The 16,963-nt window shown below is 48.3% G+C and overlaps 1 protein-coding gene across 2 annotated transcripts in view; it reads left to right on the top strand.

The window, feature by feature from the left end:
• The window catches only part of SYDE1 (synapse defective Rho GTPase homolog 1), a 48,410-nt gene that overhangs the window by 20,347 nt on the left and 11,100 nt on the right, over nucleotides 1-16,963 (top strand). For both annotated transcript variants that reach the window (XM_033924393.1, XM_033924394.1), the window contains exons 2-6: nucleotides 7,722-8,702; nucleotides 10,036-10,809; nucleotides 11,820-12,055; nucleotides 13,831-13,957; nucleotides 15,659-15,840. In XM_033924393.1, the coding sequence (XP_033780284.1) occupies nucleotides 7,722-8,702; nucleotides 10,036-10,809; nucleotides 11,820-12,055; nucleotides 13,831-13,957; nucleotides 15,659-15,840 (2,300 nt within the window). The remainder of the gene's footprint in view (nucleotides 1-7,721; nucleotides 8,703-10,035; nucleotides 10,810-11,819; nucleotides 12,056-13,830; nucleotides 13,958-15,658; nucleotides 15,841-16,963) is intronic.

The raw sequence follows: 16,963 nt of genomic DNA, 5'->3' as shown, positions 1-16,963 counted from the left end.
CTGTGAAGAAGTACTTCCTGGTGTCACCACCAAATTTCCCTCCTCTGAGTTTGAGCGGGTGCCCCCTTGTGACCGAGGGTCCCTTGGGAAAGAATATGTCGTTTTCCACCTCGACACGACCTGTGACGTACTTAAATGTCTCAATCATGTCACCCCTTTCCCTGCGCTCCTCTAGAGTATAGAGCTGCAATTTGCCCAGTCTTTCTTCGTATGAGAGAAGTCACGCACGTTAGACCAGTAATTTTTAAATTAAGGATCCTGACGCCCAAATGGGGATCACACAATCAGTGGATGGGGGGGGGGGGGTGTCACAGAAATAGGGCCTATCTCCCTCCCTCTTGACCTTCACTGGCAATTGGTATGGGGGTTCAAGTTGAATTTATTTCATATACTGGCAATATAAAAAGCGGTTTATAATGAATGTTAATGGATCTTTCTTTGTGATCTAATTGCCGAATCGAACTCTTATTTTTAGGAGACAATTTGGTAGATAAGACTGAGAATTAGATTAGATTAGAGTAAAAAGTTGGATAGGGGGGTTAAAACGCTTTAACTAAAAACCAGTTGTGCAGGAGTTAACACTGGTTGCCTAAAAGTGTGCGTTCTCTGTATAATCTTTCAGTTGTTAAAGGATGACTGCCCCCTTGTTTTACGAGACGACTTGGCATCCCCCCCAGGAAGATCTCTCAAGCTGGAAACAGCAAGCAAACGCTCCTACAGCCACTTTCTTCCTCGTCTATGGAGCCAATTATCTACTCAGATCAGCTCACTGATGGCCTTCCGAAGAGCAGTGAAGACCTTCCTTTTCCACTGACGATGCTAAGCGGACAGCCTAAAGCCTACTTTAAAACACAGAGTGGACAGGGAATAGGATGGTGTAGAAAGTCCAGCTTAAAACTGTGAAGATTGAAGAAACTCCAGCCTAAACTGTGAAGACTAGATTGAAGAAAGTGTCGAAATCTGGCTTAAGCATAAATCAGGGCTAGGCCTGGACTCTTTACTCAGATGTTGGACCTAGAGGTCTGCACGGGAATGGGGATCGTGGGAATCCCACGGGGACCCCGCTCTAGGCTTTGGAAGAAGGGTTCGTCCATATAATATAATGGACACATCAGCCTTAGTAAAAGAGGGGGTTTATAAGTTAATTACCTGAACAGAAAACCAAAAAGGGTTCCACCAAAGAGATTCCACAAGGAAAACAGCAAAAGAAACTGTGGAATTGATGATCCTGTCAGAAGTAATTGCTGCTTTTTATGGTGACGGGCGGGGATGGAGGTAATTCCTTGCGGGGATGGGTGGGGCCGGAGAGGATCCTGACAGGGACGAGTAGAGATGGAGAGGATCCTAGCGGGGACGGGTGGGGACGGAGAGGATCCTGGCGGGGACGGAGAGGATCTTGATGGGGATGGGTGGGGCCAGAGAGGATCCTGACAGGGACGAGTAGAGATGGAGAGGATCCTAGTGGGGACAGGTGGGGACGGAGAGGATCCTGATGGGGATGGGTGGGGCCAGAGAGGATCCTGACAGGGACGGGTGGGGACGGAGAGGATCCTAGTGGGGACAGGTGGGGACGGAGAGGATCCTGATGGGGATGGGTGGGGCCAGAGAGGATCCTGACAGGGACGGGTGGGGACGGAGAGGATCCTAGTGGGGACAGGTGGGGACGGAGAGGATCCTGATGGGGATGGGTGGGGACGGAGAGGATCCTAGCGGGGATGGGTGGGGACAGAGAGGATCCTGGCGGGGGGACGGAGAGGATCCTGATGGGGACGGGTGGGGCCGGAGAGGATCCTGACAGGGACGAGTAGAGATGGAGAGGATCCTAGCGGGGACGGGTGGGGACGGAGAGGATCCTGGCGGGGATGGAGAGGATCTTGATGGAGATGGGTGGGGACGGAGAGGATCCTAGTGGGGACGGGTGGGGACGGAGAGGATCCTGGTGGGGACGGAGAGGATCCTGATGGGGATGGGTGGGGACGGAGAGGATCCTAGCGGGGATGGGTGGGGGACAGAGAGGATCCTGGCGGGGGACGGGTGGGGACGGAGAGGATCCTGATGGGGACGGAGAGGATCCTGGCGGGGACGGGTGGGGACGGAGAGGATCCTGACGGGGATGGGCGGGGATGGGTGGGATTTCAGTCCCTGCGCAACTCTCTAGTTGGACCTCCAGTACTGGGAGAGACCAGGATGCAGGAGCAGTGAAGGATGTGGGCCCGTATGGAAACGCTCATTATTGTGCTTCATTTGCATAGGTTAAAAGGACTTGAAAAACAGGGCTGAAGTGAGTTCTGAAGGTCATGTGAGAGGTTTAGGGCTGAGCAAGTATTCTCTACACACACCTGGGATTTCTTCTTATGGATTCGTGATGTATTCATGTTCATATATGTAGGCCCACATAATACAGAATCTCACATGCTCTCTTTCCTATGTAACCCATTCCAGTCACACATACCAACAGCTGATGAGGATTTTACACAGAGCAAAAGCTGACCAGATGTTCCCCAGACTCTGCAGGATGAGAAATCCTACCAATTTGGCCACATCTGTTTCTGGAGCCAGTGACTCAGGGCAGCCAGCGGCAGCCAAAGCTCCACCGCTCTCGGATATGCACTGAAAGTGTTACTTAGAGAATGACACGGGGACAAATTGGTCCCCTTCCCCGCAGGAACTCAATTTCCTCGTCCCATCCCCGAGTACGGTACAGGGATTCAAACAGGGATTGGACGGATTCCTGAGGGATAAAGGGATCGTGGGATACTGAGGGAGGAGCTGGGATGTAACACAAGTATAGAAAGCTAACCAGGTAATAAGTATAGAAACCCAATCAGGCCGTGCATGTGCAAGACCGGAGGGTTAGGACTTCGATGGGAAGATAGGACTTCAATGAGAAACCAAGGTGGCAAAGGAGCCCCTTCTGGTGATTCAGACAGGTCGTGACCTGTTTGGGCTGCCACGGGAGCGGACTGCCGGGCAGGATGGACCTATGGTCTGACCCAGCGGAGGCACTGCTTATGTTCTTATGTTCTTATCCCCGCGAGTTATGTCGCTGTCCCTGCCCAATTCCTGTAAATTCTGCCTTAACTGCCACAAGCCTCGGACACGTATGATTTTAAAGTGTTTGAGGCTTTTGCCGATGAGGCTGGAGCTTGCAGGAATGAGGCAGGGACAAGAAAAGAACTTTTGGGGATGGGAAAATGAATTCTCGCAGGGATATGGAAAACTTTGACACCCCCCCCCCCCCCCCATGTCATTCTCTAATTTTACTGTCCCTCCTTCCCTACATTTTGGCTCTGATCTGCCGGTGCACTCATGACCCAGGATGCCACACTTGTTTCATATTTTAATATTCCAGTGAGGCCCACCTTGCACTGTGATGAGGAACCTCTCTTCAGCTGTCCGTGCTGTATTCAGGCTGTCCATGTATCAGAGTAATCTCTGCAAGGGGCACTGATGAAGATCCACTCTTCAGCTTTCTGAGCTTCATTCAGGCCTAGTGTGTATCGGTGTGATTTCTGGTCGGGGGCCATTTGGTGACCTCTTATACTGTTTTCTTTCCAGATCTTTAATCTTCTGGTGTTGTTAATAAAGTATTCGATTCTGGACAAGTCTGCCTTCTGGCTTCACTCCCTGTTCATTTTGCACTGGGGAACAACTCGAGGATTAAATGCAGAATAGTTTACATGTAAGGCCAAGCTTTAGTTTTTTTGAGCTGACTCCAAATCTTCACTCTTTAGACTTCGTCGAGCTTTAGTCAGTCCGTGACGAACTGATCCAGAAGCGAGACTTAATCTCGCCGGGAAAAACGGGAGATTAGTTAACTCCAAGACTAATCCAGATCTCCCTTGACAAATGAAGCATCCTCTGCTCTCTGTGGAAACCATATTGGATTCGTATTAGCGGCAGCAGTGAAGCAGGAAACCATTTCGAAACCATAAAGCTCTTGAAATATCTCCTTAGGAATGGAAAAACATTGGAACAAAACATGTCTGGGGGGGAAAGAATCTTTAGGATTTTTATAGCAACTGGGTCAGCTGCAATGTTTGTGCATTTTTGTTAATTTTTGGCTTGCTCTACCTTTTTTTTTTTTTAAGTCCCTTGCTGTAAATCTGCAGCCATCCCACTGGCAATGTCTGAGTTATTTTTAGCTTCTAGCTGGGAAACCGCTCGCAAGGAAGTTGAAAGTCAAAGGGGATTGGGAAGTGGTCCAATACAGCTCTTGGAGGGACCAGAGGTGGAAGGACCTCGTTGCTACGGGGGCTGGATTAACCAGTAGGCAATTGGCTGGAGCGGCGGCTTTGAATGGGACAGTCAAAGTGAAGCAACCACACAAACTGGAAAAGGACCATCTCGGGGAAGGCAGGCGATTTCCTGTTTTGGTTGTACCACAGTAAGGTGGCAATATCCAATCCATGACCCTTTACCCTTTTCCTCTTGCTCAGTTCTTCATCTCTGCCTCAGAGGGTTATGAATAGGACAGTGTCTCTCAAACTGTGTGCCACGGCACGGTGGTGTGCCCGGAAGAGAGTCCAGAATTTTACTTTTTTTTTTTTTTTTTTTAAATTCCCTAGAATAGAACATAAGAACAGCCGCTGCTGGGTCAGACCAGTGGTCCATCGCGCCCAGCGGTCCGCTCACACGGCGGCCCCCAGTGCCCTAACCGAGACCAGCCCTACCTGCGTTCGTTCTGGTTCAGCAGGAACTTGTCCAACCTTGTCTTGAATCCCTGGAGGGTGTTTTTCCCCTATAACAGCCTCCGGAAGAGCGTTCCAGTTTTCCACCACTCTCTGAGTGAAGAAGAACTTCCTTACGTTTGTACCCTCTCGTTCTCCCTACCTTGATGAGGATGAACAACCTGCCTTTATCTACTAAGTCTATACCATTCATTATCTTGAATGTTTCGATCATGTCCTCTCTCAGTCTCCTCTTTTCAAGGGAGAAGAGGCCCAGCTTCTCTAATCTCTAATTGTACGGAAACTCCTCCAGCCCCTTAACCATTTTAGTCGCTCTTCTCTGGACTCTTTCGAGTAGTACCGTGTCCTTCCTCATGTACGGTGACCAGTGCTGGATGCAGTATTCCAGGTGAGGGCGTACCATGGCCCGGTACAGCGGCATGATAACCTTTTCCGATCTGTTCGTGATCCCCTTTTTAATCATTCCTATGTGCAGACAGCGTCATTGACTTGTCGACCAGTACTCCCAAGTCTCTTTCCTGGGGGGGTCTCTCCAAGAACTGCCCTGGACATCTTGTATTCGTGTATGAGATTTTTGATACCGACATGCATTACCTTACACTTATCCACGTTGAACCTCATTTGCCATGTCGCTGCCCATTTCTCGAGTGTGGTTATGTCGCGTTGCAGATCTTCACAATCCCCCTGCGTCTTCACTACTCTGAATCACTTCGTATCGTCTGTACATCGCGTACGCAAGAGTCGGTCCACGTTATGAGCATCTGTGTGCGAAAGGATACAACCACCCAGACAAGCGCCATTATTTGGCGTGATTGGTCCTGAAAACCTAACAGCAAATCCATTTTTGTTTTTATTGAGAAGCAAAGCAACTGAGGCTTTGTTACCGCTTGGCTCTTCTTATCTTTGGGAACTTGGATTTTTCAGCGCTGATAGAAATTAAATCGGGAAAAAAAGAGAATGACTTCAGATGGTGGATAATGAAATAAGTGTTTGCTTGTCGACTTATTGAGCCACATTTTGAGTTAATTTGTACTCAAAAACAATCAAGTCCATCATATTGATTAGCAATTCTATCCTATCTACTTTGGTTTCACCGTTGTTACATTTACCCCTATAGACGAGTAGCTTAATGGACTTTAAATAACTCTCAAACTTAATTTTTTGTTGGCTTTGCTATTTTATAATTTCAATTATAATGTGCCACGGAAAAAATCATTTGCTCCATCTAGTATACCAGGGCTAAAAAAAGTTTGAGAGACACTGGGATAGGGTTACCATATGACTCCAGAAAAATAGAGGACGGATTGAGACATCCGGGTTTTACTTTTAGTGCTTTAAATGGAAATAATAATAGTTTATTTTCTTATATACGGGCGGTTCACAAGAGAACTGAGGCATATCAGTGAAGATGCAGGATACAGTAGAATACAATGCTATACAATACAATACAATACAATACAACATGATACAATGCAGAATGATACAAAGCAAAAGGTTCATAGACAACGGCGCGAAAGACAAAGGCGCGCCCGGACAATTGAGCACAGTGTGGAGGCGCGCACCGCTCAAAATTACTGTTTTTAGGGGCTCCAACGGGGGGGTTTGTTGGGGAATCCCCCCACTTTACTTAATAGACATCGCGCCGGCGTTATGGGGGGTTTGGGGGGTTGTAACCCTCCACATTTTACTGTAAACTTAACTTTTTCCCTAAAAACAGGGAAAAAGTGAAGTTTTCAGTAAAATGTGGGGGGTTACAACCCCCCAAACCCCCCCAACGCCCCCACAACGCGGCGCGATGTCTATTAAGTAAAGTGGGGGGGTACCCCCCACGGCCCCCCTGTCGGAGCCCTAAAAGCAGTAATTTTTAGCGGCGCGCACCTCTGCGCTGCGCTCAATTGTCTGGGCGTGCCTTTGTCCCGGCGCGCTTTTGACCTGACACCAAGCAAAATCATCGCACAAATTTGCCAAACAGATAGGTTTTCAGTGATTTTCTAAACTCATAGTAAGATTGGGAGTGGGAAATCAGAGAACACATCCAAGAAATAAAACCCGGATGTCTCAAGCTGACCTCTTTTTTTTTTTTTTCTGGAGCCATATGGTAATCCTAGTTATGGAGGAGGGAAGGGGGAATTAGGAGGCATGAAAGAGCGTTTGGAGGGGATGGAGGTGTGCTGCGAACGGTGTCCCCTCCTGAAGAAGCTCCAATTCGTGTAACTCGAGTTCGAGGAGTGGGAGGGGGGGGGGGTCGAGGTATGTTTGAGGCAGCATTTTCAGAAGCATTTAGCACATTGTACTATAAACCGGAACAGATATGAGACGGGCCACAGTTTTCCCCCTGTACAGATGAGTACTGAATATACATTCCAGCATTGAGTTTAAACTCTGTTAATGAGATAGTGAATAGCAGTGATGGTCTCGTTAACAACCAGCTCTATGTTTATCACCATAGGTTGGTTGTGGGTCTGAGCTTTTCACGTGCACATATACGGTTGTTGTATATCAGTGGTCTCAAACTCAAAGCCTTTGCAGGGCCACATTTTGGATTTGTAGGTACTTAGAAGGCCTCAGAAAAAATAGTTAATGTCTTATTAAAGAAATGATAATTTTGCATGAGATAAAACTCTTTATAGTTTATACATATTTCCGTTTGGCTAAGTCTTAATAATAATATTGTAATTTATAGCGAAAGAGACATTTGAGCAAGAAACTGTTTTATTTTACTTTTGTGATTATGATAAACATACGAGGGCCTCAAAATATGACCTGGCGGGCCGCATGTGGCCCCCGGGCCGCATGTTTGAGACCACTGTTGTATATTGTTTATGGAAAAAGATGATTATTTTTTGTGAGTTGATACAATATCATCTTATTTGAGTTTTGTTTTTCCTTATATATATTTGTGACTTATCTTTGGATGCCATTTACTGAATTTGGCCCTTGGTGGGTAGTGGGTGGTAAAATTGGCAATGGTTGAGGGGTTTCTAGGCTCCCAGCTTCATAATCACATGTAGGTTCAATCATGTCTTACAGATCGACCTTCCAAAGCATCGGAAACTGTTCCTGCATCCTCTGACCTGAAGCCCTTGCAAGCTGCTCCTCAGGACTCAGAAGAAGTGTGCAAGAAAGGCCCAAACATCACTGTTTCCAGAAAGCAAAACTGGGCCAAAGTTTCCTCCTCTGCCAGAGATGACTGGATTGCTTTCAGTAGAAAGCTTCGTAGTGGCTCTCACACCTCGACAGAACAGTCAGACAGGCCTGGCAAACAAAGCACCCTTCCCTCACGTCAACTTTCTGATGTAGGCAAAGAAGCTGACCAGAAGCCCTCCAAAGCCACTTCTCTTTTTAGGAGCCGAAGCTGCCCACAACGGGCAAACAGGGACCATATGTATTCCTCTGGAACCCATCATCTACAGCAGGAAGAAGTTCAGGTTAGTGAAAAGAATTCAAGACTTGACTTCTTGGCCCCCAGTGTAGACAAATCTCAGTCTAGGCTTGATTCCACAGAGATCTGTGCCACCTCTAGTGTGGTCAAGTGTAGCAGTTATGGGGCCTACCTTCAGAGTCTGGATAGGAGCAGCCGGGAATGGGTACTCTCTTCTGGGAAGGTCCCAGGGTTCGAGGAAAGCCTAAGGTTTCCCTTGAGCTGCCTTGGGGAGCTGAAGGAATCAAACATTGTTGATGACGAAGGAGATATCTGGTACAACCCCATCCCTGAGGATGAGGACCAGGCCTGCGTTCTAGACAAAAATGACCCATGGAAAAGACGGAACATGAGGTACACAGAGATCTTTGAGCCTAGTGCTGGAGACAGCAGGACATTACCAAATGCCACTGATCCACTCAAGAAGACTAGTAACAGTGTTGGGACATCGGGCATTCCTTGGACTCTCAATGGAGGGACTGAGAGCTCCTGCGACAAGGCTGCTGTTAATTCTCAGGTGGTATTATCAGAGGCATCGTACTCAACAACTCCAGCAGAGGGAGATGGCTCTCAGAAAGCAGAGGCCTCGGGTAAGGAAATACCTATTTAATACTCACTTGGTATCTTGCCTTGATTTCTCTGTTTTGGGAAAGTAGAGAAGGAAGGGATGGTTGAAATGTAAACTTCTGAACTGTCAAACATTTCCACAGTCCAGATATCTGGAAGTATTATGAGGTCTTCTTTTAGGCTTAATTGTTGTAATAGTAATAGTTTCCAAGATAATGAAATATCAGGCATAGAAGTCAAGGATGTTGATGTCGGGGTATAACTTAGACATCATTCGATATGAGACCTATCCCTGCTGTGTGAATACATAATTAGACTTTAGAACCTGTTCTGTGATGATGTCATTAGACATGAGGTATATTCTTGCTGCATGATGACATCATTAGGCATTAGAACTAACCTGTTCTGTGATGATGTAGGCCGCATCGATTGTTTGCTGCATCAGTTGTTATTATTATTTTTTTAAACATGCATCCTGATTGGTCTGTTAGACCGCAATAGGACGCCTACTGCTACCTACAAAAGGGACACTGTTTTGAGATTCAGGCCCTTAGCGATCACTTAGAGGGTCCCAACCAAGATTTGGATGGGGTTAGCATTTGATATCAGTTAAATAGTTGGCCATGAAGAGGGTCAAAGTGTACCAACCATATAGAACACAAAGAAACACAAAGGGCTTCCAGAGTGAGAGTTAATCAACCGGAGCTGTATTGTAGGACCCGACATGGGCCGTGTTTCAGTGTAAAACGCTTCCATCAGGGGTCTTTTGTTGAGTGCAGTTAAATATATAAGAACAAGTATAAGCTCCAGAATAGCTTTTGGTTTCATTCTTTATCGTCATTCTCAAGCTTATACTTGTTCTTCCTTATTTAACTGCATTCAACAAATGGCTCCTGATACAGGCATTTTATGCCGAAACACAATGGTCCTACAATAAAGCTCCGATTTATTATCCCTCACTCTGAAGACCCTATGTGTTTCTTTGTGCTTCCTGTGTGTGAATGACATTGCCACACAACAGCCTTATGCTAAAAACTGATGACCTTCGGAGTGAAAAACACCAACCTACAGCCCCAAAGTCTGTGATATTTTGGGATTTCCATGTAGGACACCATCCTGTCATCTGAGTCAATCCTGATTTTATACCTACTGCATCTATAGTCTTCTGTTCTTAGAGGTAATACAACTGCAGATCCCATAACAAAGTTTAGCCTGATAGTAATCCCCTCTTGAAGCGCTGACACGGTATCATATGCCTCAAGTTAAGAACTTCCCTTGTACAGCATCTGTTATTTAATGTCTGTGGGATCTGGTATGTCATTATTCTCTCTCTCTCTCTCTCTGACCCTTCTTCAGGTTCTTGTATGCAGAAAAGCACCGGTATATCCCATACGGACCTCAAAGTCCCATCGGAGAGTTGTGGCAAGGGGAAATCCCCGGGCACAGTGCGCAGGTTGTCCATGAAGATGAAAAAGCTTCCAGAGCTACGCAGAAAGCTCAGCCTCCGGTCAACCCGAGCCAGCAGGCAGGACCAGAGTGGGGGCTCCTCCCCTCAAAACCTGCATAAGGAGTCTGGCAACATCATTAGCCGATACCACCTGGACACCAGTGTGTCTTCCAAGGAGAGCCTGTGGAAAAGCCGGACCCGTCACAAATCAAAGTCCACCATCAAGGGTGGTTACCTGAGTGATGGGGATTCCCCAGAGCTCATTGTCAAAACGGAGAAATGCAGCGCCAATGGGCAAGAGAAGGAGCCCTTGGACTCTCAAGGGGGAGCAGGCGCCAAGTTGGACTCGGCTGCCTTCCGACCCTACAATGTCAGTGAGCACCCTCGCTGTGTCCAGCACTTATCTGGCCTGGTGAATGTTCACCTCTATGGCCTACAAGATGCCAAGTCCCCTAAGGTGGACTCCAAGGACATCTTCTGTGCCCTGCAGGTGGATGGGGTCAACAGGGCCCACACCGCACTGCTGCCCTGCCGGGCTGCCTTCCTCACTCTGAACCACACCTTCAACCTGGAGCTGGAGAGCTCTCGGTTCCTCAAGCTCGTTGTCTTCTCCTGGGACCCCAGCACCTGCAAGAACCGGGTTTGCTGCTATGGGACCATCTGCTTACCCCAGATTTTTAAAGGTATCGGCAGTATTCACTGTTGTCATAGGAATGTTGGCCATTCGCAAGTTTGGTTGTGAAAATTGGAACCAGTGGGAGGACTAGTTGGGCAGCAGCAAATGAGAAGCCATGGAGGGAAAGGGAGGGGCTTGAGGAAGGCTACATAGTTATCCAATGGAAGGACAACTTTAGAAATAGTTGGTGGCATCATAATGTGTGTTGTTTGAGACAACCAAACTTAGCTTTTTTTTTCACTTTAAGTTCTGTCATTTAAATCAGTGTTTCCCAAGTAGCCCATCAGGTTTTCAGGACATCCGCAAAGAATATGCATGAACTTGATTTGAATACACTGCATCCATTATATGCAAATCTCTTTCATGCATATTCATTATGGATATCCTGAGAACCTTACTAGCAAGGGGGTACTCCTGGACCAACTTGGAAAACACTGATTTAAATAACTTTTTAACCCTAAAGAGTTTTATTTATAAAGACTATGTATCCCTTCTGTGTTAGAGCATCTGTGTGCACCCTGGGTGCTGATGGTCTTCAAGCTTTGCCCTTGAACCTCCTAGGACACCCACTATGTATTTCGATTCCTTCCATGTGTGCAGTTGCTTATACAGCGTGCAAAGTGATTGCACTCGCCATGGGTGCTTGTGAAACAGCTTCATTCAAGGCACACACCTGGTGCACAGCTGTATAATGTGTGGTGGGTGGGTGTGGTGCCGGAGAAACCGAAAGGAAATCCACCCCAGCCCCACACCCACCTCTTACAAGGAGCATACAAGCCCTGCTTTGTCCAGATTTTGAAGTTTCCTGACCTCTTCCTGCTACGCCCACCACTTTCGTGCCTGTAAGTTATAAGCGTGTCCGGGGAAGGGATGCTGGAATTTTCCAGGTTGACCAAACATGCTAAGCCCATCCAATCTTTGCCTTGTTCATTTCACCCCAGCTCCTCTCACCTCCCAGGGAAACTGAGTGATATTGTGGAGTTAGAAATAATATTCTCTATTACTTCTTCCCCCAAGGCTCCAGATGTCAGCAGCTGGCTGTAAAGCTGGAACCACGTGGCTTCCTCTATACCAAACTCACCTTGGTGGAGCAGTGGCAAGCTCCTCCTGCCGCCACAGCAGCCGGCACCCGCCTAGAGCCTCGAGTTTTTGGAGTGGAGTTGCGCCAGCTGGTGGAGAGGGAGGATTCTGCAGTTAGGGTGCCTCTGCTTATCCAGAAGTGCGTCTCTGAGATTGAGAAGCGGGGGCTAAAGGTGAGCCGGGGTGGTCTGGTTACTCCTTTCCTTCCCTGGCTTGTGTTCACCATTGTACCCTCGCCTCCTAAAGTGTTTGCTTAATATATGCTTTCTCGTTAACTTCCTCTTCGCTTAACCCTTCCCAGAGTAGCCGTTACCCAGCTTCAGGAGGGAGATTTTGGGCCAGTCCTGGATTTCCTATAGCACTATTCTAAGTCATTATAGGACCCCCTAGCACTGATTTAAGTGTAGCAACACATCGGAAGGCGAAGGCAGCCCTTCGATTGTGGAGGCGTCCAGGGGGTGGACAGAGGGGCGACACATTTCTCCCTCCACTCCCTGGTGGGGATGCTAACCAAAGAAATGCAGTACCTGAGCGCGTCAGTAATACGGAAGTCAGTGGCGTACCGCCAGCTCTAGGACTCCCTGAACATGCTCGGTTCTTGCATGTGAAAGGAGTCCCAGCGTTAGTGGCTGGAGGCACGCTGCAGACTTTTGCATTAAATAAGGAGCCCACGGAGGAGGGAAGAAGCTCGGACACTGCATTTCTTTGGCTGGTGGGGCTTTGGCACCCCTGCCAGCCATTTAAGAGGGTGCTGCAGTTTTGGAGGGGGCCCGGGCCCCCTTGTGGCCATGCCACTGTTATACATACTTCACTGCTTTAGGGTGTAAGCTCAACACCAGAACCTACCAAAAGCTCTCCCTCCTTGGCAGCTCTTCTCTACTAATTAACTAGTCCCTTCCGGTCTTCCTTTTCCCATTTGTTGACTGAATAACATATGCTGTCATATAAGCTGTTTCTTGGTGGTAAGTTTGCCCATCCTCCTTACCCTCCTGTGTCTGCCAATTGGATCCAGATTCACCTGACAGTGTTGATCCAGTGCCGGGTTTTCCTCATTGCATGCAGGGACTTGTAATTCTCTAAGAAAAGCATCCCTAGGACTGGATCAACCCTGCTGGGTGAATCTGGAGTCAGTTGGCAACCCTATTTCTGTTGTGTCCAGGGACCTGACTGTTCTGATTTCTTTATGGAGACAGGGACCAGAGGTTTGTGGATGCAATGGGTTGGGGGGATTGAGTGGGGGGAGACAGTTAAACAGCATCAGTTTAACCTGCACTCAATGGCCCTGGTGCCACTTAACAATGCAATGATGAACATAAGAATTGCCATACTGGGTCCATGAAGCCCAGTATCTTGTTTCAAACAGTGGCCAATCCAGGTGCCAAGTACCTAGCTAGATCCTAGGAATAAGCAGTGGATTTTCCCCAAGCCATCTCAATAATTGCCTATGGATTTCTCTTTTAGGAAATTGTCCAAATCTTTTTTAAACCCTGCTAAGCTAACTGATTTCATCACATTCTCCGGCAACGAATTACAGTTTTAAATCTGCTACTTAGTAGCTTCATCGCATGCCCCCTAGACCTGGTAGTTTTAGAAAGAGTGAACAAACGATTCACATCTACCCTTTCTACCCCACTCGGTATTTCATAGGCCTCTAGCATATCTCCCCTGAGCCATCTCTTCTCCAAGCTGAAGAGCCCTAACTGCTTTAGCCTTTCCTTGTGTGGCATAATTACAGAGTTGATTTTTGAACTCTCTGCTAATACATAGTTTGGGGGCCTCTTGTGACTGGAGTATTCTATTTTACTTTTGTAGGGGCTTTTAAGGGGTTTTATTGGTAGGGTTTGGGGTTTTTTTTTTGTTTTTTTTTTTGGAATAGGGACACTAAGATGAGATTTTAACTCCTATGGTGTATTCTGTTCACATTTTTGCTCCTGGGTTCTGTGTTCAGGTTGTCGGGCTGTACCGGCTCTGTGGGTCGGCAGCAGTGAAAAAGGAGCTGCGCGATGCCTTCGAGAGGGACAGCAGCGCCGTGGCGTTATCCGAAGAGCTCTACCCAGACATCAACGTCGTGACAGGTGGGTGATGACGTCTGGCTGTGGAAAATAAATGCAGCCTCAACGCACAGAGGTAAATTCTCCGAAGGTCGTCAAAATGTACGCTCTGGGACAAATAAGCAGGTTCTAAGCAACTTCCTGAATTGCAGGAGGTTTCTACAAAATTGTAATGTTCCTGACAATTCCAGAACTGTGGACCAGCAATAGGTCACCTTTACACAGCACAGATGATTTGAATGCAAGCAGGAGAATGTTCTCCTTTACAAGACCCACACAATCACAGGTGAAGCAGAGAGCAGGTCTCCTTTAATAATAATAATAATAATAATAACTTTATTCTTCTACTAGTCTTTAAGCCCGTTACATTAACGGGTGCTAGAATAGATGTGTCTGTCTGTCTGTCTGTGTTTCTTTATCTTTCTCTCCTTGGCCGCTGTCTGTATCCTTCTGTCTCCCACACCTCCCCCCCAAAGCAGCCCCCTTTCCCTCTCCCTAACTGTCTCTCCATGGCCCTCTTCTGTCTTCCCCCCCCGAGCAAAGCTGTCTCCCCCAGCACACCCCTCCCCCCAAAGCAGCCCCTTTCCCTCTGTCTCTCCATGACCCCTTCTGTCTTCCCCCCCCAGAGCAAAGCTGTCTGTCCCCAGCACACCTCCCCCCCAAAGTAGCCCCCTTTCCCTCTCCCTATCTCTCCATGGCCCCTTCTGTCTCCTCCCAGAGCAAAGCTGTCCCCAGCACACCTCCCCCCCAAAGCAGCCCCCTTTCCCTCTCCCTATCCATGGCCCCTTCTGTCTCCCCCCAGCACACCTCCCCCCCAAAGCAGCCCCCTTTCCCTTTCCCTCTCTCCCTGGCTCCCGGTATTGATCCCCTTCTTACCCTCCCCTCCATCCCGGCATCTTCTGGCCTGCTCCTCTTCAAAGCAGCCTGCGATCGTGGTGGCTGGTTTTAGCGAACCTCGCAGGCTGCTCTCCAACTCAGTAGCACGTTCCCTCTGACGCGATCCCGTGCGTCAGAGGGAGCGTGCTACTGAGGTTGGAGAGCGGCCTGCGAGGTTCTTTAAAGCCGGCCACGATCGCAGGTTGCTCTGAAGAGGATCAGCGGCGGTGGCGGCGAATGAGGTGACACGGCGAGGATGCGGGCAGGCAGCGAGTGAGAGTCAGCGGTGAGTGAGGGCGGGCGGTGACGCGCCGAGGACAGGGAGAGAGCACAGTCGTGCGCCTTCAGCCCCCACATGCGCCGTGAGGTTAGAATGTTGCCACAGAAGCACACCTCACGGCGCCACACCGCACGAATTTTCGAGAGCGCATGCGCGCTCTAGCATTTTATTATATATGATACCACCACAATCTTGCGACTTCTAGGCGGTTTACAATCAAGAGAGCTGGACATTCAGCGAAATACAATAAGCAGATCTTCAGAGGAAATACAGAGATCAGAGACCTCAGGAGGCAATAGTATAGAAATACAATTAGCTGAGCGAAAATGTAATATGTACATTTTAGTAGGTAATGTCCGACAGGACCTGTTGGGGATAAATAGCAACGTAAAGTTACGATAAGATGAAGATAACAGAATATACATATAACAGTGCTGTAAGTTCTGGTGGAATAGGGAGGGGGGAGGGAGAGGGGAGAGCGGGTCAATTGTTTAGTGCACAGGTTCACAGTTCCAGCAGAGGGCAGGTCTCCTTTAATTGTTGTCCGTTGTCACTCTGGATCCCTGCAGGCATTCTGAAGGACTACCTCCGGGAGCTGCCCACCCCTCTCATCACCAAGACCCTGTACGAGGTGGTACTGGAAGCCATGTCACGACGGCCGCCTAGGAGGAGAGTAGACGGCCAGGAGCCAGCATGCAGCTCTGAAGAAGAGAGCGTTTCGCTCTTAAACTGCTTGCCGGAGATTGAAAAGGTAGCACAGAGCAGAGCCCAGAGAGCATTGCCAGCTCCGTGTTTGGAGGGGGTGGTTCGGTTCGTGTTTGTCTTCTGTCCCTCGGGGTGCAAAGTGTGTGGGGGATAGGGAAAGGGTTTGTAAATTCTGCAGAAGTGGATCGGGCTTTGAGACAGGTCTCAGCCAGGTCTATAAATTCATGGGGGGAGAAGAGAGGATCAATGAATTCATTTTGATAAAGAGAGGATAAAGGGCTAGATTCACTAACCTGCCCGATCGTGACCGATCCGTGTCTGATCCGGGCAGGGACGATTGATTCAGGAACCATAAACATTCAAATGGGGGCGATCAGAGGCACGCCCCCATCCGCCCATCTGCGATCCCGACGCATGCGCAGACCATCTACTTTGCCTGTAGATGATCCGTGCATGTGTTTGCTGTCTGTTTTTTTTTTTGTTTACTTTTTTTTTACTGGCCCCGACTCTCCTGCTCTCTGCCGCCCTTCCCCGCAGTGTGAGCCCGTAGTTTAAACCCTTGGGTTTAAAGCGGGTTAAAAACCACGGGCTCGTGCTGCAGGAAAGCGCGATGGGGGAGCCAGAGAGAGTCAGGGCAGGCAGAGAGCAGGAGAGTCATGGAGCCAGAGAGAGAAGAGTCGGAGCAGGCAGCACTCCGAGTGGAGCCTTGGACAGAAAAAATAGCACCTTCAGCAGGGCAGCCAGAGTAGGAGCATCGGGGCCGAGGGCAGTTTTTTAACACAAGTGACTGATCCTCACCAGTCGCTCGTACTTGATCGGCCAGCCAGTCGGTGTGTCAGGAAAAAAGGGTAGCGAATTGCGTCCTTCCTGCTTTGCATGCCGATTCCCTTCATTTGCATGCACGGATCGGGATCGGATCGCTACACAAGTTTGTGAATCGGGTCGGAGGGAAATCGGGTCGCAAAGGGCTTGCAAACCGATCGGTACACGATCGGTTTGCTTAGTGAATCTAGTTAATTTTGCAGCCAAGGTAGTATGTAAAATCTTAAGTGTGCAGATGGGAGGTTAACCTATTGCTAATTTTCTGATTAATGTCTAACTCCTTCTTGGGGTTTCAAAGCTTTGCTGGAGAAATTTCAAAACCCTTGGTGCAGGGTGACTGATCTTGT

This window comes from Geotrypetes seraphini, chromosome 16 (assembly GCF_902459505.1).
Source record: "Geotrypetes seraphini chromosome 16, aGeoSer1.1, whole genome shotgun sequence".
NCBI classification, from domain to species: Eukaryota; Metazoa; Chordata; class Amphibia; order Gymnophiona; family Dermophiidae; genus Geotrypetes; species Geotrypetes seraphini.
Note: the sequence above shows the minus strand (reverse complement) of the source record. Positions and strands in the feature narration are given on the sequence as shown.